Here is a 26,170-nt window from a genome sequence, read left to right as displayed (position 1 = left end):
CTCTAATAGCTATTTTTACGGAGATTCTCGTACATTCGCACTACATGTACCTGCTCCACCTACATCAGAATGCGCATGCGAACTTATGAACAGTGCGGCGGGCGCGAATTGGATCAAACGTATTCCAGAAATTCGCACACTAGTGAACTTCATTTTCCCGACAGTCATTCGCTTTAGTAAGTTCATTGTAATTGTATGCATAACATTTATATACCGCACGTGCGAGACACACATCAAATAGCTTCCGAATGTTTTATGACCAAGTAGGGCTTGATAATTTAATTATGTCACTAGGCGACGTTGTGGTACGTGACCGCAACCTGCGCGTACGTGACCTGGTGTGCGGCTTATGACCAACATCGTGCTGTGCCATAACTAAGATATGTCTAAACCTGAAGCTATGCAAATAATCGCCAACTATTAATATTTGTTACACTTAAGTAATCATCATCTTTAATACAGTGTAAACTTTTGGTAAAGCCTCAGTCTGTAGAGTGGGAATGTCTGTGTGTTACGAAAATATTTGCTGGGCTCCGTTGCTAAACCAACTAATGCAACCACTGCAACCTCCTTCTCATTGCCAGCTGAACTGGTCCCGCTACGCCAGCATCAAGAAAAGGATGGAACCACCAAGATTTATCACAGCTGAGTGGTTAAAACAGGAAATTCAAAAACCAGACTGCAAGATTAGGTATGCCATAACTAGATGAATTAGGGATGTATTTGTATGTTAGTAGTTAGTTACATATGAACAAGTGTCATTATTGTTCTTAATTTCAAAGATATACTCTTCTTTAACAAACCTACCAGAATTTTTTTGATGAAAATGTAGCATTAAAATAGTACATATTTAAATAGACTACAATAACGTACGTGTTTCTTATCGAGAAAAGAAATTTTTGGGATCCACCAATTTTGAGATTTACTAAACATATGCATATAGGCATAGCTTACTGTAACAAGTACACATACAGTGTAATTTACCTCTCTAATGCAGATCTGTTGAGACCATGCTGAAGTGTCCCTATTAGTGAGGTTTCCTGATTGTAGGAGTCTAAGTATGTGTGTCACTATTATGAATGGTACCATGGACAAGTGTCCTAATTATCATAGAACCATATTCTTTTTTGCAGTGTCCTTTTTAGGCGCACTTGCCATTCTTGACACCTACAGTACATAAGATCTATATAGATAGTGGCAGTAGTCCATTGTTGGATCAGTGTTTGACAATACATACTGTGGTTGTGTGTTTGTATTTTGTACTTGATTTATTGTATTCTTTGTAACGTACATGCATACTTGTAATTTGCTTTCTATGCTTATGAAATTTTTGTGTGGTATGTAGGAATCACTTAATTAAGCAATGTACTTGTGTCTGTATCATACAGGGTAGTGGATGCTACTTGGCATAGACCTGACTGGAAGAGAAATGCGTCAGCCGAACATGAAAGGTAAGCACACTGCAAATAATGCTGTACATATTATTTTATCTTTGTCTTGATACAGTTGTCGTATCAAGGGTGCTGTGCATATGAACTTGAATGTAGTACGAGATACTGAATCTGACTGGCCTAATGCTATACCTAGTAGGGAACACTTTGAGAAATGTATTGGAGATGTAAGTATTGTGTGTTACAATGTAGTGCAGCACATTTAGGGTATATTTGTATGCAGATACTGTGTCTGGTACAGAAATTGTGGTACTGTAACCTGTTAGTGTGGACACTTGCAGTCACCAACATAATCCAGACACTTAGTTAAGGTCCCAAAATATCACTTAGTACAGAAACTAACCTGAAAATCCTGATAATCAGGACACTTTCAGATGGTCATATCATGTAAGTTCCCGGTCCAGTGGAACACTATTGCCTGGACAGTAAAAATGCTATTTTATTATGAAGCTCCTAGACAGATAATCATTTGTATTTAAGAATATTAATGAATTATCATTTAATTTGTATAGTGAAGACATATGGAGAGCATTGCTAACCACTTGTATAATTGAGTATATATTGTACCAAGAGTACATAATAAAAATAGGGAGGGAGAGTGTCTAACTAGGACACCTTCAGCCAAAATCACTGCGTATTATAGACAATCCACACATTGGTAGAGCAAAAGCTTTACATTATTCAACACTTATCAACAGCACTCAACACCTATCAACAGATCTCTATCATCAGTAAAAGTGTTAATTTGTTCAAAGATCATTGTCTATTCAATAATACGCAGTGATTTTGTACAGGCTGTATTGGCAGTTAGACACTCTCCCTCCTTATTTTTATTATGTACTCTTGATTGTACAGTTTTTGGTGGTTTCTATGTCCCTTAAAGTTGTATTGAAAACAATATGTATTCCACTTGTGTTATGTGGAACAGAATCCCTGTTACCAAAAACTTAGACTTTTTTTGTTATACATATACTATGGCTGAGTCTCCTTCAACAATAGGATAGTTAATACCATTGACATACCGATAGTGTACTGTGGAACCTGTTAATGTGGACACTTGAGGGCACCTACATAATCCAGACACTTAGTTAAAGTCCAAAGTATCTTAGTACACAAACTGACCTGGAAAATCTGGACACTATTGGTTGCGTGGTCCCAAGGTGTTCATAGTACACTGATATTTGAGGATGCCTACGTACGTAATCCAGGCACTCACCTTAATGCATAACATTTTGTTAAACAGGACACGTTTGGTGGGTCTCAAGGTGTCTTTAAATGTTGGTTACACTGTTAAATTTATATAGGAGTGTTTGTTGGGGTCCACGCATGTGCGTATACGGTGCGTAATGTGTGCATGTTAGTGTATATATACAGCATTGTATTGTTGTCCTTTTGTTCCTTACACAGCTTGGCATTACCAATGACACTCCAGTGGTACTGTATGATAACAATGAAGATGTTGGAATGTACTCTGTGGCCAGGGCCTGGCTATTATTCAAGGTAGGGATATGCTAACTTGTGTGTATGGATAGAATGTAGCTGTATGCACATTGCTGTCAAGTCCCTATCCATGTATTATAAATAAAGTGAATATTGTGTGGCACTGTGGCCCTTTCATCATGAAAGGATGAAAAACATTTGTGTTGTAAGACAGTGCTTTATGTGAAACGTGCTACGATGGCCACAAATAATGTTGTAAGGTAGTACTTTGTTATTAAACTTGGAACGGTGGACGTGATCATTTGTGCTGATTGTATGTGGTGGTACGTGATATGTTGGCTGCTGGTAATAACATCCAATATGTTAGTGTGGTCTAACACATGTGTGCCAATTATAAACACATACATACAATGAGTGGTGTGAGAGAGTGCCTGATGCTGGGAGTGTCTGGCATCCACTGGTAGCTGCATACCAATGTGGGACACTGTCACAACATGTTGTGTTGAAGTCATATCAATTATAATGTGTCATTAGAATTGTGGTTATGCAGGCCAACTTATCCTATAGGGAAAGACTCTTGTCAGTTTTTTCTTTCAACTCAGCATTAAAATCTATAGGGGAAATACATATTAATCAGGACACTTGGTAATGGTACCAAAGTACATGTATCTCTTAGCATGTAAATTGACCTGGGAAATCAGGGGGTGTCCCTAATACACTGGTTTCATTGTACTACTATTACAGTGTCTATCTTTTACAGCTGTTTGGACACACTCATGTGGCCATTCTTGATGGAGGCATCCCCAGCTACCTCAAGTCAGGGGGACCAACAGAATCAGGCCCCCCACATACCCCACAGTCGGCCACCTACAAAGCTAGCTTCATAAAGGCTGACCAGACTCGCAGCTATGAGCAGATGTTGTTTAACTTTAAAGAGAAACTAGAACAAGTATGTAGTGTTCTTTCTGTTTCATTGTTATAGTCATAATGTGCCAGTAGTACATTGGAAACCGTGTTAACAGTTATGTTATGTATGGTAATGCTGGGTTTCTATTTCATCTTGGGATTTTCCTGAGATTGCCACATAATCCAATCGTAAGCTGGGATAAAAAATGACTCGAGGGTTAAACTTAGTATGGGAGTAATATCTGTATATTTCTGATTGAGAGTGTAATTGGTCCATTTCAGGTAGTTGATGCTCGGTCTGCTGGCAGGTTTGATGGCACTGAACCAGAACCCAATCCAAGTGAGATTTGCTTGTGCATGCTGTGTGTACTTATACTATAACATTATTTATATTCACAAACATGTGTACACCCTACAAGTCGTAAACCACTACATTAGACTACAGTAGTTACACTAATTGGTGAATATTTAGTGTTAACCCTGGTGAAGCCATGTGTGTGTTATGGTTTATTATGGCACATGTTTATCACATGCTTGCTCATCCATTGTAGACCTCCCCAGTGGACACATGATGGGAGCCTACAATATTCCTTATGGTAACTTCTTACGGTCTGATACCAAGACTATGAAATCTGCTGAAGAGTTGAAAATAGGTACAGAAACAAGCTTCATACATTTAATGCATGAGTATAGAAGTGTGTTCTTTGAATGGAGTTCTATTCTGTATTAAGTGGTTCCACTAGCATTTACCACACCTCCATATTATGTTATAAAAGTTAACCATAATCCCACCTGCAAAAAGTATAGTAACATGGTTTTTAACACGTGTGGATTTCATTGCATGTTTCTGATGTACATTGTATGTGCCGAAGTATATTATTTTATGTAATAACTTTCTGTATTTCCACCCTAGTATTCCAAGAGGCAGGTGTAGACCTGGACAAGCCGGTAGTGGCTACTTGTGGTAGTGGCATAACAGCTTGTTGGATAGTAGTGGCAGGTCTGCTGTGTGGGATGAAGTCTGTTCCTTTATATGATGTAAGTGGACCAGTGGTATATGTAACCCCAGTATTTAAAAATAACAACTGTTGTATAGAAGGATGTTTCCATCAATCAGCTTAGATCTCTTAATGTTGTATGCTATAATGCTAAGCCAACCAAATTTAAAAATTGGTACCTCACCCATAGAACTCAGTTATAAGTCAAGACTGGTTTTCAGACTAAAGTGGAACCATGCCAGGTTGTCTTTGCACCAGTTTATGCACTAAGGGATACTTTGGGACCTTAACTAAGTTTCTTGATTATGTGTAGGTGTCAAAGTGTCCATGTTAACTGGTACAAAGAAGACACCTTGATCATCTTGTAAGTAGACACCTTGATAGTTCCAGTACACCTTAGGTTACCATGATAGCTATGGTATCATTGTGTTATGTAACATCATCTTACAACAAAGAAATTTATCCATTATGATCCCTTTGTACTTGGCTAAACCATATCCCTGCCTTATCAGGACTCGTACAAGCTATACGTGTGTGTGCATGTCTCTGTAAGTTGTAGAGTGTCTTAAGCTGTAACTATAATCTTTCACTAATACATCATACACTATCAAATTGTCAAGAGTATGACTACACTAATGGAAAAGTCCTTTCTTTCTGTATCTTGTGCTCTTAACATCATGAGATTGTGTGGTTGAAATATACACTTATGTAAGCATACATGATAAAAGTTCTTTGGTGCCTTACCTCTGCATGTATGCATATATTTTATACAACACTTTACTTTAATTGTCTTCAAAGTTTTCAAAGCTTTTGCTTTCTGCTTTTTATACAAGTAGAGGATGATGCATTTGATAATGGAGTGTTAATGACTGTTTAATAACACCAGCCCGTTGCCGTGTTGTAAATTATTGTTTGTTATGCATGGGGAGTTTAATAGTTGTTAGGAGTTATACGGTGTTCCTTTGTGCTCAAAGACTTGCCACATTCCTGATGTAACACTAGCAATTATTAGGGTAACATTCAGAGTATCAAGTAGCTAACAGTCATAATTTTTTTCACTAGCTCTTTGATGAAGCATTTCTTTGTGGAGTTATGTAACTAAGTGTTTGAGAAGGGGAGGTATATATAGAAGTCCTTTAGAGCTGTATTTTTGGACCTTATAAATGAAAATATTAATAACTCTGCAACATAATGGTTCTTTCCCAGATTGTCTCTCTGTAAAATAATATGTCATTGCTAAGATAAAGGCCGCTTTCTATATTAATCTTCACAGCTGCCAGCACTATTTCTGTTGTATTGATTTTTCAGATAGGGTGAATAGCTCAAATTCACTTTTAAAATCCATGAATACATTTAAATATTTCTGGTACCACTGCATGTCACATAATCATTGTTCTCTTTCTGATTTACAGAATTCATGGACTGAATGGGTACACATGGCACCCGCAGACACCAAGACGGTCGGTGTGAAAGGTGTGGACATGAAATAGCTCCATCTGATTTTGTATATTTTTAAACCGAAATCTCGTTATAACTATAACTTCTTTGTAATGAATTTATATATTTTGTTTGTATACGACTAACTTTGGTATGGATATTTGTATGTATGATATTACTATATTTACAAAACTAAACATTCACAATTATAATAACTGTAACAGTTTTATGCTTTTATTGGCTTGTCAGCACAACTGGTAGTGTCAGGTCAGCTGATGCACTAAGGGTATACCATCACACTAGATACATACTTTGGTAGTACCCAAGTTAAACTATCATACAACTTAAGGTCACTCTGTGTCTCCATATCGGTACAAATTTATCTTCTCACAGTGTTTCTTTAGACAAAACAGTGCACCAGTTCCTTCATGATGCCATTACCAGATGCCATATGGCCATTTTAATAGCCATGGTTTATTTTGTAATTATTATCAAATCCATTGATAGCATTAATTTTGTTGTCATGTATTTACTGCTTCTATTTTGTACTGTAATGTCTCCTGCAAGGAAGAATGGCTTTAGCTGATTACATTGAGTTGAAAAAAACAAACATTTAAGAGATGTTCTCAGGTGTAAACAGGTACCAGTGTAACAGCATTTCGCATGTAAGGAAGTTTTCACACTTATCATTATAGCGGGTAGCTATGGTCGTAATAATTACTGTGAAAGGAAAAGGCTTGTTCCACTGCCCTACTGCTACTTATAGGTTGTGCGGCATTCTGTTGATCATCCACAAATTTAGCTACGTCCAGCTGGTTTCACTCACATACACTTCAGTCAGTTAACAAGATTAATATATCAAGATACTAGTTGTGAGTTTTCATTACAAGTGCACCCACATTTCATAACAGTTTGTAAAGTCTATAATCATACCGTATACTATCCAAGCAATTTAAAGAGGGTATATATAGAGATGTGAATTTTACATTGCTATTGTTATTGTTATTAAAGCTTTACAGTGACCAGCACTGAAGGTCCGACAGCAACATGCGTTGCAGCCTTTGGATTACCTAACCTAGCAAACTTGAACTGGAAACCTGTTGCACTTACAGTAGTTACTGCCTGTTCCGGCAGCCACTGGCTTCTTCAGCCTGGCAGCTTCCTGGTTATTCCATTCTTCCCCAAGTAGGGTTTGATATGGTAGCAATGATTGTGAAGGTATGTGCATATACACTGAATGTTTGGAAGGAGTAGCCACCAGCTAGCTAGGAGGCCACTAAATTAAAAAAAAAAAAGCTGCTTCCAGAACACTTGATAAGTCAGTCCTCATCATTTTCCTATTAAATTCTATCCCACTAGGGACCTATGAGAAGGCTAAAGCCTGAGAATACATGTACAGGGAGTCTGAAATGTCTCCTGGTGGAGAGAGAGGAACAGCATGTGCATCTCTGTTGTTGTTGATAACTCAAGAGTGTTTAGCTTTTTGATGGCCGCACGTATCTCTAGATCTGTCATATGATAAGTTACTCAATGTGTACATGTCACGTCTGGTAGTGTACTAGTTAGCCGTGGTCTCGCACAGTCACGTCGACACACGCACTGTGAAACCACTACAAAGAAACGGTAGGGGGGCGCCGCGACTTAATTGGAGTTTTAATTACGTAGTAAATCGAAACAGACATCGAGACGGTGAAAGTTGATAAAACATGGAGCCTCCAAAGTTTGTGACAGCTGACTGGTTAAAGGAAGAAGTGAGCAAGCCTGACACAAAAACCAGGTAGCTATAAATCTATACATAGATTACAGCTAAATCATGCATGTTCAGACGATCAGCAAAACCAGCTGTTAACACAGCGAAGCTGGCAAGCTAAATAATTATAATGTCATTAAACATGCACAACTACATCTTTATTCTATAAGCTACTGGGTATGTGTTAATTTTTTTTAGGGAAGCCCATTACATAGACAAGTGAAGCCTGAACTTATGGTACATGATGAGTCTGCTGAGTGGCTGGCTGGCCAGGCTGGGTATTTTTATTAATGGGTTTTCTGTACAAGTAAAGCATGATCCAGAATCACTACCCTGCTTATAAAATTGTTGCAAACTTCATTACATGCAGAGGTCTTATTACGAGCAATTGATACCCTTAATATATATTTGGACCAACCATTGGATTGCACTCATTTCTGAGTGCTCAGCTACATCAACTGATCACAATTTAGGGCGTAGCTATAAATGTGCACCCTATTGTGCATACCACAATATTGGACTGACAAGTAGGCACATGCTAAGTGTTCCAATTATACACGTATGCCATCTGCTATGACCATACTTTAACAAGGCCACTATTGAGACCTAACAATATTGCAGGAATACATAGTAACTAGGATCTAGCTGGGTTATCATTGTGGTCACAATAATAATGTGGCTTCATTATCAAGGTGATGGCTAACTTGATGTGTCGTAAAGTTATTACCTGGTGATATAGAATTGGAAATTTGGCCAAAGGTAAATTAATCCTTATGTATTAACAAACTTGTTGAAATCTCTTGCATATATTGGATACTGGTAGCAACATTTTGATGATCAATAGAATTACAGTGAATTTGTGCACAAGCTGCTACACTGTCCTACTTCACAGGGTTGTGGATGCTACATGGAATTTTCCAGTCTGGAAGAGAGATGCTACTGCTGAACATGCCATACAGCAATTCTACAAGGTACCAAGATTATTAGACGTACCAAGCTTCTCTGAGCAAAAATTGTTCCAAATGGCCACAGTATAGGATGAGGGACAACTGCAATAACAACCGATGCTAAAATGGCTGACACAACCCAGGTGGTTACAACCATACCATGCACTACTTTAGTCATCATGATGTTTCTGTGATGATAAGGGTAACCAATAACAATCACACACTCAACAGCTAAGGTTACAAACAGCAAGTTGGTTATGATGAAGAAGGTTAAAGTCAGTGGTACTGTCACCCAGAACAACACCTCCCCAACTGTATCTGTGTTCAGATCAAGTAGATATGTGATCATGATGTGATCAGCTGGTAGACTGCTTGAACAATATCAGTAGCCTGTGTGAGGCTACTGATATGGGCCTGTAGCCTGTGTGAGGTTCTCTGTGATGCAGCTACCTCAGTCTGTAGAGTGGGAATGACTTTGTGTTACGAAAATATTTTACTGGGCTGCATTGCTAAACCAACTAATGCAATCACTGCAACCACCTTCTCATTGCCGGCTGAACTGATGCCGCTATGCCAGCATCAAGAAAAGGATGGAACCACCAAGATTTATCACAGCTGAGTGGTTAAAACAGGAAATTCAAAAACCAGACTGCAAGATTAGGTATGCTATAACTAAGGATGTATTTGTATGTTATAGTATGTTCATGTTGAGCTGAATCCTGAAAAACAGCTAAAAATTAAAAGTGGATTTTTTCTCAACAGAGTTAACATTTCTGCCAACCAGATGACTATTGGTAACAGCAAAGGTGTCAACAACAGACACGTACAGTTTGCCTCCATTACAAGTTCGGGAAATGGCTGTAATGGACCCTGTACTTAAATGGCTTCCCCATAGGAAATGTATTGTGAAATTTTGATTAGCTGTAAATATTATGTCAAACATTCGAACAACAAGATTTTGAAATGTTTTTAGCGGGTCAAGCAGTACTACAAATGAACCAAATTTCAAGATAGTGTGTAATTGCATCCATGAGTTATTAAATGTTTTTGAGGATTCAGCTCAACATGAACATACTATAGTGTTGTTCTGTTAATAATTTAGTACATATGAAAAAGTTTCAATATTGTCCTTAACTTCAGTGATATAGTCTTCCTTAGCAACCCTGCAATATAATGGAATATTGTTTGATGAATCGATCATAGCATTAAAGTATTAATACATATTTCAATACTGTACATGTATCTTATCCAGAGAAGAAATTGGTTAGGGTCCTTCACCAAGCTTTCCAAAGATCTGATTTTCCTGGTAAAAATATGTGTTTTGTGTAACAAGCATAATTGTACGTATACAGTGTAGCTGTCTACTCCAGATTTTTTGAGGCCATCCCTAGCCTATTAGTGAGGTTTCCTGATGATTGGGTCTAAATGTGCGTACGCTAATACAAATGGGACCATGGAGAGGTAGGTAACGACCTGAAATTTCGTAGATCACCTCTGAAATTATTTCTGAAAGATGAAATATTGCCTGAAATTTGTGCAGTTTGAAAGATAAAATTTGACGATTGAAAAAATGTTGCAAAAATATACGGAATTTTACGAAGTCTAAAATTTACGAATTTACTAATTTTAAAATTACTAAATTTTACGGAAATATTTGAACTGAAATTTGTCTTGAAAGATGAAATATGGGCAGTCATATTTCTGAAAGATGAAATATGGGCAATCATTTTTGAAATGTCGTAGACAATTTTGGCTCGTTACCTACCCCTCAAGGTGTCCTTATTGGTGAGGTGTCCTGATTTCAGGAGTCTAAATGTGTGTAGTACACTTATACAAATGGTTTGAGGTGTCCAATTATAAGTGAGGTGTCCTGCTTTCAGGGGTCTGACTAATACAAATGGGACCATGGACAAGTGTCCTGATTATCATAGAATCCACATTTTATAGTGTCCTTTTTATTCTGCCATTTTCAACAACTACAATATATGTGATCTATATAGGTAGTGGCAATAGTCCATAATATATATATATGAATCTGTGCTGATAATACATACTGTGTGTGTGTTTGTATTTTGTACTTTATTTATAAAAATATGAATTCATAATATTATTCTGTGTAACGTACATACATACTTGTGATTTGCTTTTTATATTTGTGTGGTATATAGGAATCGTGTAATTACACAATGCACTTGTCTGTATCATATAGGGTAGTGGATGCTACTTGGCATAGACCTGGTTGGAAACGAAATGCGTCAGCCGAACATGAAAGGTAATCACACTGCAAATAATGCTGTACACATTATTTTATCTTTGTCTTGATACAGTTGTCATATCAAGGGTGCTGTGCATATGAACTTGAACGTAGTGCGAGATACTGAATCTGACTATACCTAGTAGGGAACACTTTGAGAAACGTATTGGAGATGTAAGTATTGTGTATGCTTATTGTGTGTTAGAATGTAGAGCAGAATATGTAGGGTATACTTGTACGCAGGTACTGTGTCTGGTACAGAAATTGTGTTACTGTAACCTGTTAATGTGGACACTTGCAGTCACCAACATAATCCAGACACTTATGGAGAACATTGCTAACCACTTGTATAATTGAGTATATGTTGTACATTTTTTGGTGGTATCTATGTCCCTTAAAGTTGTATTGGAAACAATATGTATTCCACTTGTGTTATGTGGAGCAGAATCCCTGTTACCAAAAAGTTAGACTTTTTTGTTATACATATACTATGGCTGAGTCTCCTTCAACAGTAGGATAGTTAATACCATTGACATACCGATAGTGTACTGTGGAACCTGTTAATATGGACACTTGAGGACACCTACATAACCCAGACACTTAGTTAAAGTCCAAAGTATCCCTTAGTACATACACTGACCTGGAAAATCTGGACACTAGTGTTTGTGTGGTCCCAAAGTGTTCATAGTACACTGATATTTGAGGATGCCTATGTACGTAATCCAGACACTCACCTTAGTGCATAACATTTTGATAAACAGGACACGTTTGGTGGGTCTCAAGGTGTCTTTAAATGTTGATTACGCTGTTAAATTTATATAGGAGTGTTTGTTGGGGGTCCACGCGTGTGTGTATACGGTGCGTAATGTGTGCATGTTAGTGTATATGTACAGCATTGTATTGTTGTCCTTTTGTTCCTTACACAGCTTGGCATTACCAATGACACTCCAGTGGTACTGTACGATAACAATGAAGATGTTGGAATGTACTCTGTGGCCAGGGCCTGGCTATTATTCAAGGTAGGGATATGCTAACTTGTGTGTATGGATAGAATGTGGCTGTATGCACATTGCTGTCAAGTCCCTATCCATGTATTATAAATAAAGTGAATATTGTGTGGCACTGTGGTCCTTTCATTATGAAAGGATGAAAAACGTTTGTGTTGTAAGACAGTACTTTTGCTTTTTGTAAAACGTGCTACGATGGCCACAAATAATGTTGTAAGGTAGTACTTTGTTATTAAACTTGAACGGTGGACGTGATAATTTGTGCTGATTGTATGTGGTGGTACGTGATATGTTGGCTGCTGGTAATAACATCCAATATGTTAGTGTGGTCTAACACATGTGTGCCAATTATAAACACATACATACACTGAGTGGTGTGAGAGAGTGCCTGATGCTGGGAGTGTCTGGCATCCACTGGTAGCTGCATACCAATGTGAGACACTGTCACAGTATGTTGTGTTGAAGTCATATCAATTATAATGTGTCATTAGAATTGTGGTTATGTGGGCCAACTTATCCTATAGGGAAAGACTTATCAGTTATTTTCTTCAAGTCAGCATTAAAATCTATAGGGGAAGTACCTAATCAGGACACTTGAGATTGAGGACATCTGCATAATCAGGTCACTTAGTAATGGTACCAAACTATCTCTTAGCATGTAAAGTGACCTGGGAAATCAGGTGGTGTCCCTAATACACTGGTTTCATTGTACTACTATTATAGTGATTGTTTTTTACAGCTGTTTGGACACACTCATGTGGTCATTCTCGATGGAGGCATCCCCAGCTATCTCAAGTCAGGGGGGCCAACAGAATCAGGGCACCCACATACCCCACAGTCGGCCACATACAAAGCTAGCTTCATAAAAGCTGACCAGACTCGCAGCTATGAGCAGATGTTGTTTAACTTTAAAGAGAAACTAGAACAAATATGTAGTGTTCTTTCTGTTTCATTCTTATAGTTATAATGTGCCAGTAGTACATTGGAAACTGTGTTAACAGCTATGTGATGTATGGTAATACTGGATTTCTATTCAACTTGGGATTTTCCTGAGATTGCCACATAATCCACTGGGGTAAAAAATGACTTGAGGGCTTAAACTTTAACTTTGTATGGGAATAATATCTGTATATTTCTGATTGAGAGTGTAATTGGTCCATTTCAGGTAGTTGATGCTCGGCCTGCTGGCAGATTTAATGGCACTGAACCAGAACCCAATCCAAGTGAGATTTGCTTGTGTGTGCTGTGTGTACTAATACTATAACATCACGAACACGTGTTAGCTATATGTATGAATGCACCCCACAAGTCGTAAACCACTACTTTAGACCACAGTTGTTGCACTAATTGATCAATATTTAGTGTGATTCTGGTGAAGCCATGTGTGTGTTATGGTTTATTATGGAACATGTTTATCACATGCTTGCTCATCCATTGTAGACCTCTCCAGTGGACACATGGTAGGATCCTACAATATTCCCTCCCACAACACTTATATCCTTACACCCCAACACATGCAGCTACCCTATGATTAACTGGGTTGTGCCACCACTGGGGGTTGGCTGTTATTATTAACAACTGATTAGATTTCACACACAATCGACAAATCCTACCATACAATAAAAACTTGGAATAAAAAATGGGGTAGGGGCTTGCAAATTCATAATAAACTAACAAAAAAATTCAGAGCAGTCCAGCCCAAGACTACTCTAGGAAAAACCTGGTGGCTTTTTTTTTTTTTTTTAAACCACCAGGGAAAAACCCAAAAAGCACCACCCCAATGTATGCATAAAACACGTGACAATTAAATACAAAAAAAAACAAAAAACAAGTTATGTCCAATCACAATCTAGTCCATAATCTTTTCATCCAATTCATCATCATCTACCTAACAATCTGTTAAGGAAAATAAGGGAGGGAGGGAGGGGCTAACCTACTTATGTTGTACACGTGGCATAGATTGAATATAATGCACACTACACACATATAAATATCCTTGCGTCACGTGATGACATGACGCAATACCACACCCCATTCATGTGGGAGCTTATTTTCCTGCTCTTTCACTTTGTTCAGACGCTAGAAAATACACTTATGGTAAATTCTTACGGTCTGATACCAAGACTATGAAATCTGCTGAAAAGTTGAAAATAGGTACAGAAACAAGCTTCATACATTTAATGCATGAGTATAGAAGTGTATTCTTTGAATGGAGTTCTATTCTGTATTAAGTGGTTCCACTAGCATTTACCACACCTCCATATTATGTTTTAAAAGTTAACCATAATCTCACCTGCAAAAAGTATAGTAACATGGTTTTTAACACGTGTGGATTTCATTGCATGTTTATGATGTACACTGCATGTGCTGAAGTATATTGTTATATGTAATAACTTTCTGTATTTCCACTCTAGTATTCCAAGAGTCAGGTGTAGACCTGGACAAGTCAGTAGTGGCTACTTGTGGTAGTGGCATAACAGCTAGTTGGATAGTAGTGGCAGGTCTGTTGTGTGGTATGAAGTCTGTTCCTTTATATGATGTAAGTGGACCAGTGATATATGCAACCCCAGCATTAAAAAAAATCTGTTGTATAGACACTTTTAAAGGATGTTTCCATAAATCTCTTAATGTTGTATGCTATAATGCTTAGCCAACCAGATTTAAAAATTGGTACCTCACCCATAGAACTCAGTTATAAATCAAGACTGGTTTTCAGACTAAAGTGGAAATGGTATAACCCTGCCAGGTTGTCTTTGCACCAGTTTGTGCACTAAGGGATACTTTGGGACCTTTCTGAATTATGTGTAGGTGTCAAAGTGTCCATGTTAACTGGTACAGAGAAGACACCTTAATCGTCTTGTAAGTAGACACCTTGATAGTTCCAGTACACCTTAGGTTACCATAATAGCTATGTTATCATTGTGTTATGTAACATCATCTTACAACAGAGAGATTTATCCGTTATGATCCTTTTGTAGTTGGCTAAACCATATCCCTGCCTTATCAGGAATCATACGAGTTATATGTGTGTGTGTGTGTGTGTGTGTGTGCATGTCTCTGTGAAGTTGTAGAGTGTCTTAAGCTGTAACTATAATCTTTCACTAATACATCATACACTATCAAATCTAATGGAAAAGTCCTTTCTTTTCTGTATCTTGTACTCTTAACATCACGAGACTGTGTGGTGAAAGATACACTTATGTTAGTGTTCCTTTATGCTCAAAGACTTGCCACATTCCTGATGTAACACTAGCAATCATTAGGGTAACACTCAGAGTATCAAGTAGCTAGCAACAGTCATAAATTTGTTCACTAGTTCTTAGATGAAGCGTTATGTAACTAAGTGTTTGAGAAGGGGAGGTATATATATATAGAAGTCCTTTAGAGCTGTATTTGTGGGCCTTATAAATGAAAATGTTAATAACCCTGTAAAATAATGGCCTGTTAAAAAGCTATACACTTGCTAATATACTGATATAGTTTTGGCCTGAAAGTTTTTGCATAGACAAATTGTAAGCAGCTTTATAGTGACTGCACAATAATTTGTTTACTAGTCTCTTTCCCACACTGTCTCTCTGTAAATTAATATTTCATTGCTAAGATAAAGGCCGCTTTCTATATTAATCTTCACAGATTCCAGCACTATTTCTGTTGTATTGACTTTTCAGATAGGGTGAATAGCTCAAAATCACTTTTAAAATTCATGAATACATTAATATTTCTAAGTACAGGTACCACTTCATGTCACATAATCATTGTTCTCTTCCTGATTTACAGAATTCATGGACAGAATGGGTGCACATGGCACCCGCAGACACCAAGACGGTTGGTGTGAAAGGTGTGGACATGAAATAGCTCCATCCGATTTTCTAACTTTTTAAAAAAAGAATTCTGAAATCTCGCCATAATTATGACTTCTTTGTAATGAATTTATATATTTTGTTTGTATACGATTAACTGTGGTATGGATATTTGTATGTATGATATTATTATATTTACAAAGCTATATATTAACGAGTCACAATTATATAATAACTGTAATATTTGTCACAGTTTATTGTTTTTATTGGCTTGTCAGTACAACTGGTAGTGTCAGGTCAGCTCATGCACTAAGGGTATACCATCATACTAGATGCATAGTTTGGTAGTACCTAAATTAAACTATCATGCAACTTAAGGTTAGGGTTAAGCCACTTTGTGTCTCCATATTGGTACAAATTTACCTTCACGCAGTGTTTCTTTAGACATAAAGCATTCCATGGTAAAGTCCCTTCATGATGCCATTACCAGATGCCATTACCAGATGCCATTACCAGATGCCATATGGCCATTTTAATAGCCATGGTTTATTTTGTAATTATTATCAAATCCATTGATAGCATTAATTTTGTTGTCATGTATTTACTGCTTCTATTTTGTACTGTAATGTCTCCTGCAAGGAAGTTTAGCTGATTACATTGAGTTGAAAAAACAAACATTTAAGAGATGTTCTCAGGTGTAAACAGGTACCAGTGTAACAGCATTTTGCATGTAAGGAAGTTTTCACACTTATCATTATAGCGGGTAGCTATGGTCGTGATAATTACTGTGAAAGGAAAAGGCTTGTTCCTTTGATTTCACCTTATTCCGTTGATCATCCATAAATTTAGCTACGTCCAGCTGGTTTCACTCACGTACACTTCAGTCAGTTAACAAGATTAATATACTAGTTGTGAGTTTTCAATACAAGTGCGTCCACATTTTATAACAGTCTATATTATTTTATTATACTGTATACTATCCAAGTAATTTAACTAGGGTAGAGATATATAAATTTTGCATTACTGTTACACTTACGGTAGTTACTGCCTGTTCAGTCACTGGTTTCCTCAGCCTGGCAGCTTCCTGGTTGTTCCATTCTTCCCCAAGCAGGGTTTGATGTGGTAGCAATGATTGTGAAGGTATGTACGTATACAGAATGCTTGGAAGGAGTAGCCACCAGCTAGCTATTATAGGAAGCCACTAAATTAAAAAAAAAAGAAAGAAAGAAAAGCTACTTCCAGAACACTTGATAAGTCAGTCCTCACCATTCTCCTATTAAATGCTATCCCACTAGGGACCTGTGAGAAGGCTAAAGCCTGTGAATACATGTACAGGGAGTCAGAAATGTCTCCTGGTGGAGAGAGAGGAACGGCATGTGCATCTCTGTTGCTGTTGATAACTCAAGAGTGTTTAGGCTTTTTGGTGGCCGCATGCATCTCTAGATCTGTCATATGATAAGTTACTCAATGTGTGCATGTCACGTCTGGTAGTGTACTAAGTGTTAGCCGTGGTCTCGCACAGTCACGTCGACACACGCACTGTGAAACCAACGGGGGGCGCCGCAAACTTAATTGGAGTTTTATTTACGTAGTAAATCAAAACAGACATCGAGACGGTGAGAGTTGATAAAACATGGAGCCTCAAAAGTTTGTGACAGCTGACATGTTAAAGGAAGAAGTGGGCAAACCTGACACTAAAACCAGGTAGCTATAAATCTACATAGATTACAACTAAACCATGCATGTTCAGACGGACAAAGCCAGCTGTTAACTAGTCTGGCGCCGAAGCTGGCAACTAAATGTCATTAAACATGTACAACTACAGCTTTATTGTATAAGCTCATACTGGGTATGTGTTAATCTTTTCAGGGAAGCCCATTGCATAGACCTGAATTTATGGTGCATGAGTCTGCATGCTGAGTGGCTGGCTGAGTATTTTTATTAATGGGTTTTCTGTACAAACAAAGCATGATCCAGACTGAATCACAGAATAGACAGAATTCTCTCATGGCAGCGATTAGAGATGCAGTTAAGCATGCATATATTGGATGGTTACCAACTGGACCACTACCCTGCTTATAAAATTGTTGCAAACTTCATTACATGTAGAGATTAACAATTGATATACCCTTAATATACTGTATATTTGGACCAACCATTGGATTGTACTCATTTCTGAGTGCTCAGCTACATCAACTGGTCACAATTTAGTTATTATTTTGGCATAGCTATAAATGTACATTGTATCCATGACTTGTTTAGTTGCACGTATTGCACATACCACAATGGACTGACAAGTAGGTATACATGCTAAGTGTTCCAATTATACATGTATGCCATCTGCTATGACCATACGTTAACAAGGCCACTATTGAGACCTAACAATATTGCAGGAGTACATAGTAGCTGAGATCTAGCTGGGGTATCATTGTGGTCACAATAATAAAGTGGCTTCATTATCAAGGTGATCGCTAACTTGATGTGTCAGAAAGTTATTGCCTGGTGATATAGAATTGGAAATTTGGCCAAAGGTAAATTAATCCTTATGTATTAACAAACTTGTTGAAATCCCTTGCATATATTGGTTACCGGTAGCAACATTTTAATGATCAATAGAATTACAGTGAATTTGTGCACAAGCTGCTACACTGTCCTAATTAATAGGGTTGTGGATGCTACATGGCATTTGCCAGGCTGGAAGAGAGATGCCGCTGCTGAACATGTCGTACAGCAATTCTAAAAGGTATATACCAAGATTATTAGATGTACCAAGCTTCTCTGAGCAAAAATTGTCCCAAATGGCCACAGTATAAGATGAGGGACAACTGCAATCACAACTGATGCTAAAATGGCTGACACAACCCAGGTGGTTACAACCATACCATGCACTACTTTAGTCGTCATGATGCTTCTGTGACGATAAGGGTAACCAATAACAACCACACGCTCAACAGCTAAAGTTACAAACAGCAAGTTGGTTAGGACAAAGAAAGTCGTAGTCAGTGGTACTGTCAACCAGAACAACATTTCCCCTACTGTATCTGTGTTCAGATCAAGTAGATATGTGATCATGATGAGGTTCTCTGTGATGAGCCTGTAGACTGCTTGAACAATATATCAGTAGCCTGTGTGAGGCTACTGATACAAGCCTGTAGCCACCTCAGTCTGTAAAGTGGGAATGACTTTGCGTTATGAAAAATATATATTTGTTGGGCTGCATTGCTAAACCAACTAATGCAATCACTGCAACCACCTTCTCATTGCCAGTTAAACTGGTCCCACTATGCCAGCATTAAGAAAAGGATGGAGCCACCAAGATTTATCACAGCTGAGTGGTTAAAACAGGAAATTCAAAAGCCAGACTGCAAGATTGCGTATGCTATAACTAAGGATGTATTTGTATGTTAGTATTGTTCTATTAATACATATACACAAGTAACTTCAATGATATACTCTTCCTTAGCAACCCTGCAATATAATGGAAAATTATTTGATGAATTGATTGTAACATTAAAGTATTAATACATATTTCAATACTGTATGCGTATCCAGAAAAGAAATTGGTAGAAATTTTAGGGTCCTTCACCAAGTTTGCCAAAGATTTAATTTCCCTGTTAAAAATGTGTGCTTTGTGTAACAAGCATAATTGTACATATGCAGTGTAGCTCTCTACTCTATCAGATTTGTTGAGACCATCCCTAGCCTATTAGTGAGGTTTCCTGATGGATGTGTACACTAATACAAATGGGACCATGGACAAGTGTTCTGATTATCAAGGTGTCCCGAGGGGTAGGTAATGACCTGTATAGATCACCTTTGAAATTATTTCTGAAAGATGAAATATTGCATGAAATTTGTCAGTTTGAGAGATGAAATTTGACGATTGAAAAAGATGTACAAAAATTCATGAGGTTTTATGAAGTCTAAATCTTACAGATTAATTTTACAGAGATGTTTGAACTGAAATTTGTCTTGAAAGATGAAATATGGGCTATCATCTTTGAAATTTTGTAGACAATTTGGCTCGTTACTTACCCCTCAAAGTGTCCTTATTGGTGAAGTGTCCTGATTTCAGGAGTCTAAATGTGTGTAGTACACTCATACAAATGGTTTGAGGTGTCCTGCTTTCAGGGGTCTGACTAATGCAAATGGGACCATGGACAAGTATCCTGATTATCACAATATCCACATTTTTCTTTTTATTCTGCTATTCTCGACAACTACAGTAGCTATATGTGATCAGGTAGTGGCAACAGTCTGTAATGTTATGAGTCTGTGTTGATAATACATACTGTGGGTGTGTGTGTTTGTATTTTGTACTTTATTTATAAAAATATGAATTCATAATATTATTCTTTGTAGTGTACATTCATACTTGCAACTCTAATTCTATATTTGTGTGGTATGTAGAAATCACTTAATTACACAATGTAGTTGTCTGTATCATAATCCACTACTTGACGTTGGAAACGAAATGTGTCAGCTGAACATGAAAGGTAAGCACATTGCAAATATTGCTGTACATATTATTTTATCTTTGTCTTGATACAGTTGTCGTATCAAGGGTGCTGTGCATATGAACTTGAACGTAGTACGAGATACTGAATCTGACTGGCCTAATGCTATACCTAGTATGGAACACTTTGAGAAATGTATTGGAGATGTGAGTATTGTGTATGTTTATTGTGTGTTAGAATGTAGTGCAGAATGTGTAGGGTATACTTGTACGCAGATATTGTGTCTGGTACAGAAATTGTGTTACTGTAACTTGTTAATGTGGACACTTGTGGTCACCAACATAATCCAGACACTTAGTTAAGATCCCAAAATATCCCTTAGTACATAAACTAACCTGAAAATCCTGATAATCAGGACACTTTCAGATAGTCATACCATGCAAGTTCCCGGTCTAGTGAAACACTACTGCCTGGACATCAATAATGCTATTTTTACTAAGAAGCTCAGATGTGCTAGACTGATAATCATTTGTATTTAAGAATATTAATGAATTATTGTTTAATTTGTGTAGTGAAGACATATGGAGAGTATTGTTAACCAGCTGAATAATTGAGTATATTATTGTTCAGCTTTTAGTGGTTTCTGTGTCCCTTAAAAACGGATACATTAATACAGTTGTATTGGGAACAATATGTATTCCCACTTGTGTTATATGGAGGAGAAATTGTTTTTATGTTATACATATACTAAGGCTGAGTGGCTGAGTCTCCTTCAACATTGGGATAATTAATACCATTGATATACCGATAGTGTACCCTGTTAATGTTGGCACTCGAAATTAGGACACCTACATAATACAGACACTTATTTAAGGTCCAAATATCCCTTAGTACATAAACTGACCTGGAAACTTTAACAAGGGCACTATTCGTTGGTCCATTTTACACTGAAATTTGAGATCGCCTACCTAATACAGACACTTAGTTAAGGTCCCTTACTGCATAACCTGACATAGAGACATGTTGATACATAAGACGCTTTTAGTAGGCCTCAGGTTCCATTTAAATGTTAGTTGCACTGTTAAATTTATACAAGAGTGTTTGGTGGGTGTTTATATACAGTGTGTAATGTTGTATGTGTGTTGGTGTGTATGTACTGCATTGTACTGTTGTTGTTTTTGTTCCTTACACAGCTTGGCATTATCAATGACACTCCAGTAGTACTGTATGATAACAATGAAGATATTGGAATGTACTCTGTGGCAAGGGCCTGGCTATTATTCAAGGTAGGTATATGCTAACTTGTGTGTATGGATAGAATGTGGCTCTATGCACATTACTGTCAAATCCCTATCCATGTATTATAAATTAAGTGAATATTATGTGGCACTGTGGCCCTTTCATCATGAAGGATGAAACAGGTTTGTGTTGTAAGACAGTGCTTTATGTGAAACGTGCTATGATGGCCACAAATAATGTTGTAAGGTAGTACTTTGTTATTAAACTTGAACGGTGGACGTGATCATTTGTGCTGATTGTATGTGGTGGTACGTGATATGTTGGCTGCTGGTAATAACATCCAATATGTTAGTGTGGTCTAACACATGTGTGCCAATTATAAACACATACATACAATGAGTGGTGTGAGAGAGTGCCTGATGCTGGGAGTGTCTGGCATCCACTGGTAGCTGCATACCAATGTGGAACACTGTCACAGCATGTTGTGTTGAAGTCATATCAATTATAATGTGTCATTAGAATTGTGGTTATGTGGGCCAAATTATCCTATAGGGAAAGACTTGTCAGTTATTTCTTTCAAGTCAGCATTAAAATCTATAGGGGAAATACAGTGGTACTAAATAATCAGGACACTTGAAATTGAGGACATCTGCATAATCAGGACACTTGGTAATGGTACCAAAGTATCTCTTAGCATGTAAATTGACCTGGGAAATCAGGGGGTGTCCCTAATACACTGGTTTCATTGTACTACTATTACAGTGTTTGTCTTTTACAGCTGTTTGGACACACTCATGTGGCCATTCTCGATGGAGGCATCCCCAGCTATCTCAAGTCAGGGGGGCCAACAGAATCAGGCCCCCCACATACCCCACAGTCGGCCACCTACAAAGCTAGCTTCATAAAAGTTGACGAGATTCGCAGCTATGAGCAGATGTTGTTTAACTTTAAAGAGAAACTAGAACAAGTATGTAGTGTTCTTTCTGTTTCATTGTTATAGTTATAATGTGCCAGTAGTACATTGGAAAATGTGTTAACAGTTACGTTATGTATGGTAATGCTGGATTTGTATTTTATCTTGGGAGTTTCCTGAAATTGCCACATAATCCACTTTTAAGCTAGGGTAAAAAAAAAGATTTGAGGGTTTAAACTGATTTAACTTTGTATGACAATAATATCTGTATATTTCTGATTGAGAGTGTAATTGGTCCATTTCAGGTAGTTGATGCTCGGCCTGCTGGCAGATTTAATGGCACTGAACCAGAACCTCTGAGATTTGCTTGTGCGTGCTGTGTGTACTTATACTATAACATCACGAACGCGTGTTAGCTATATGCATGAACAGCGCTAGCTAGTTTTATGCACCCTACAAGTCTTAAACCACTACATTAGACCACATTTGTTGCACTAATTGGTCAATATTTAGTGTTAATGTGCTTGTGATCCCAGTGAAGCCGTGTGTGTGTTGTGTTCCATTATGGCAAATGTTTATCACATGTGTGCTCATCCATTGTAGACCTCCCCAGTGGACACATGATAGGATCCTACAATATTCCTTATGGTAAATTCTTACGGTCTGATACCAAGACTATGAAATCTGCTGAAGAGTTGAAAATAGGTACAGAAACAAGCTTCATACATCTAATGCATGAGTATAGAAGTGTATTCTTTGAATGGAGTTCTATTCTGTATTAAGTGGTTCCACTAGCATTTACCGCACCTCCATATTATGTTATAAAAGTTAACCATAATCCCACCTGCAAAAAGTATAGTAACATGGTTTGTAACATGTGTGGATTTCATTGCATGTTTCTGATGTACACTGCATGTGCTGAAGTATACTATTATTTGTATTAACTTTCTGTATTTCCACTCTAATATTCCAAGAGGCAGGTGTAGACCTGGACAAGCCAGTAGTGGCCTCTTGTGGTAGTGGCATAACAGCTTGTTGGATAGTAGTGGCAGGTCTGCTGTGTGGGATGAAGTCTGTTCCTCTATATGATGTTAGTGGACTAACAATCCCAGTATGGGAAAACCTGTCATATAGGCATTTTAAATCGAATCTTTTCATCAATCAACTTAAGAGATTTACCATCTCGGTGATGTTGTACCATCTTTTAATGTGGTATGCTAAGCTAATTGGTACCTCACCCATAAAACTGAGTTATGAGTTGTAAAGTTGAAAAACTGGATTTTCAGACTAGTCAATTATACAGTGGAACCTGTTTACAATGTTGGGACATCTTTGCACCAGCTAATAGTGTCCTGGTTTCCCAGGTCAGTTTATGTACTGTACAAATGGATACTTTGGGACCTTAACTAAGTGTCTGGATTATGTAGGTGTCTTCAAGTGTCCACATTAACAGGTTCCAGTGTAGCTATATAGTAAGGCCACTCTGTAAGTAGATACCTTGATAGTTCCAGTACACCTTAATACCATTATCTATAACTATGCTGTTATGTGACATCATCTTACAACTAAGAGATTGATCCATCATGATCCCTTTGTACTTGGCTAAACTGTATCCCTGCCTTATCAGGAATTGTACAAATAGTACGTGTGTGTACACGTCTCTGTAAGTTGTAGTGCTTTCGTTGAGCTAAATTGTGAAAACTAACTATAATTTTCACTTTTCACTAAAGTATCATATGTTATCAAATTGTCAAGAGCATGACTGGACTACACTCTATATTTTAATGGAAGGCTCTTCCTTTTCTTATTTTGTGTTCTCTTAACATCATGAGACCGTATGCTTGAAAGATACACTTATGTAAACATCCAGTGTTAATGACCAGCTTACCTCTGCATGCTTATACTTCATTTTAAGAAGCTTTTTTCGCTTTGATAACAGAGTGTTAATGGCTGTGTTTATTAACACCAGTCTGTTACCATGCTGTATGAATTATTGTTTGTTAATGTGTGGGGAGTTATAGGATGTTCCTTTGTGCTCAAAGACTTGCCACATTCCTGATGTAACACTGGCAGATATTAGGGTGACACTCAGAGTAATCCAGTGGCTTCATTGTCAAGCAGCCATAATTTGTTCACTAACTCTCATTTCTTGTGGGGGGTTAGTACAGAATATGTTACTAAGTGTTTGAGAAGGGGAGGCATAGCTATTCCTTTGGAGCTGTATTTTTGGACCTTACAGTGAACTATAATAGCCCTGAATACAGCTGCAACATAACATCCTGCCAATAAACCAATTTATGTACCTTAGGGCTGAAAATTTTTGCATAGACAAATTGTAAACAGCTTTACCACTATTCTTCAGAGCCAGCGCTATTTCTTTGTAGTGACGTTTCTTAATAGGTTGAAAATCAAAAAATTTTAATAGCACAAAATCACTTGAATTGGTTTGTAACTTTGTATACACAAAATAGTGGGCCAGTTTCTGTATGGTAGCTAAGTACAGGTACCACTGCATGTCACGTAGTCATTGTTCTCTTTCTGATTTACAGAATTCATGGACAGAATGGGTACACATAACACCTGCAGACACCAAGACAGTTGGTGTGAAAGGCGTGGACATGAAATAGCTCCATCTGATTTTCTACATTTTTTAACCGAAATCTTGTTATAACTATAATTTCTTTGTAATGGATTTATATATTTGTTTGTTATTATACAACTAATTTTGGTATGGATATTTGTATGTCAAAGCCAAACATTAACGTGTCATAATAACTGTAATAAAGTGTGTCACCGTTTATTGCTTTTATCGGCTTCTCTGATCACAATCCATACACAACTAATAATTATCTCAGATAATAATGTTGTGTGTATATGTGAGTACAACCAATAGTGTCCTGATTTTTCAGGTCTACTACGGGTACCATCATACTAGATACCTTTGTAGTACCCAAATTCACTATCAAGACCAGGGTTAAGCCATTTTTTTGTATCTCCATGACCATATCAGTACAATTAATCTTACCTATTTTCACAGTGTTTCTTAAGACAGAAACTATAGCATTCCATTTGTGAAACAGTGCACAAGGCCCTTCACAATAACATTACCAGATGGTTGCAGTTGTATAAACCCATTGGTAGTTAATTGCAGCGTTTATTGTCTACTTCTGTTTTTGTAGGTTAATGCACTGTAATATATCCTGCAAGGAACAATAGCATTAGCTGATTGAAAAAAACAATCAAGGGATACTTAAGTGTCTAGATGTCCTCAGGTGTCCACACTATTATAACAGGTTCCAGCGTTTTGCATGCAAGGAAGTTGTCACACTTAGTAGCTCATACTAGGTATAGCTAGTTATGGCCATAATATTTGCTGTGAAAGGAAAAGGCTTGTTCCTTTGATTCCACCCTACTGCTACTTATAGCGGGTTGTGCGGCATTCCTTTGATCACCAACAAATTTACCAGAAGTCTCCTGGTTTCAATAATTTGAATATTATATGAACTAGTTATCAGGATACAAAAAAGCTATAGCTTCAGTGAACCAAATTATTATTAAAAGGGTAGAGATA

General features: G+C 37.5%; 2 protein-coding genes across 8 annotated transcripts; both read left to right on the top strand.

Annotated features, from left to right (window-relative positions):
• The first annotated feature begins 193 nt into the window (after positions 1-193).
• LOC136257518 (thiosulfate sulfurtransferase-like) lies at positions 194-16,196 on the top strand. 2 transcript variants are annotated; one of them, XM_066050740.1, is made up of 9 exons: positions 194-691; positions 1,389-1,451; positions 1,507-1,618; positions 2,859-2,951; positions 3,652-3,840; positions 4,080-4,137; positions 4,349-4,450; positions 4,711-4,835; positions 15,968-16,196. In XM_066050740.1, exons 1-9 carry the CDS (start codon positions 501-503, stop codon positions 16,043-16,045), a joined length of 1,011 nt encoding a protein of 336 aa, XP_065906812.1. In that variant the 5' UTR covers positions 194-500; the 3' UTR covers positions 16,046-16,196. The 2 variants fall into 2 exon arrangements, with proteins under 2 accessions (XP_065906812.1, XP_065906811.1); XM_066050739.1 differs by lacking the exon at positions 15,968-16,196 and adding an exon at positions 6,208-6,453 and having other exon boundaries at positions 198-691.
• LOC136257519 (thiosulfate sulfurtransferase-like) lies at positions 7,702-25,350 on the top strand. Of its 6 annotated transcripts, XM_066050745.1 has the most exons (12): positions 7,717-8,009; positions 8,675-8,741; positions 8,806-9,590; positions 10,182-10,235; positions 11,139-11,201; positions 20,542-20,653; positions 21,641-21,733; positions 22,465-22,653; positions 22,905-22,968; positions 23,203-23,304; positions 23,565-23,689; positions 25,149-25,350. In XM_066050745.1, the coding sequence occupies exons 6-12, from the start codon at positions 20,567-20,569 to the stop codon at positions 25,224-25,226; spliced, it is 738 nt and encodes a 245-aa protein (XP_065906817.1). In that variant the 5' UTR covers positions 7,717-8,009; positions 8,675-8,741; positions 8,806-9,590; positions 10,182-10,235; positions 11,139-11,201; positions 20,542-20,566; the 3' UTR covers positions 25,227-25,350. The 6 variants fall into 6 exon arrangements, with proteins under 6 accessions (XP_065906813.1, XP_065906817.1, XP_065906818.1 ...); XM_066050746.1 differs by lacking the exons at positions 7,717-8,009; positions 8,675-8,741; positions 8,806-9,590; positions 10,182-10,235; positions 11,139-11,201 and adding exons at positions 17,581-17,694; positions 18,655-19,364; positions 20,425-20,486; XM_066050741.1 differs by lacking the exons at positions 8,675-8,741; positions 8,806-9,590; positions 10,182-10,235 and having other exon boundaries at positions 7,702-8,009.
• Positions 25,351-26,170: the final 820 nt, after the last annotated feature.

Source organism: Dysidea avara, chromosome 6 (genome assembly GCF_963678975.1).
Source record: "Dysidea avara chromosome 6, odDysAvar1.4, whole genome shotgun sequence".
Lineage (NCBI taxonomy): Eukaryota > Metazoa > Porifera > Demospongiae > Dictyoceratida > Dysideidae > Dysidea > Dysidea avara.
The sequence above is the reverse complement of the archived record's forward strand: the minus strand, read 5'-3'. Positions and strand labels throughout refer to the sequence as shown.

Excerpts from the sequence above, each read along its gene's own strand:
- LOC136257518 (XM_066050740.1), top strand. The coding sequence starts at position 501 with ATGTCTGTGTGTTACGAAAATATTTGCTGGGCTCCGTTGCTAAACCAA. Across the intron at positions 692-1,388 it reads AAACCAGACTGCAAGATTAG|GGTAGTGGATGCTACTTGGC; the intron begins GTATGCCATAAC and ends TGTATCATACAG. Across the intron at positions 1,452-1,506 it reads GCGTCAGCCGAACATGAAAG|TTGTCGTATCAAGGGTGCTG; the intron begins GTAAGCACACTG and ends GTCTTGATACAG.
- LOC136257519 (XM_066050741.1), top strand. The coding sequence starts at position 7,939 with ATGGAGCCTCCAAAGTTTGTGACAGCTGACTGGTTAAAGGAAGAAGTG. Across the intron at positions 22,969-23,202 it reads AGAACCTCTGAGATTTGCTT|ACCTCCCCAGTGGACACATG; the intron begins GTGCGTGCTGTG and ends CATCCATTGTAG. Across the intron at positions 23,305-23,564 it reads TGCTGAAGAGTTGAAAATAG|TATTCCAAGAGGCAGGTGTA; the intron begins GTACAGAAACAA and ends TTTCCACTCTAA.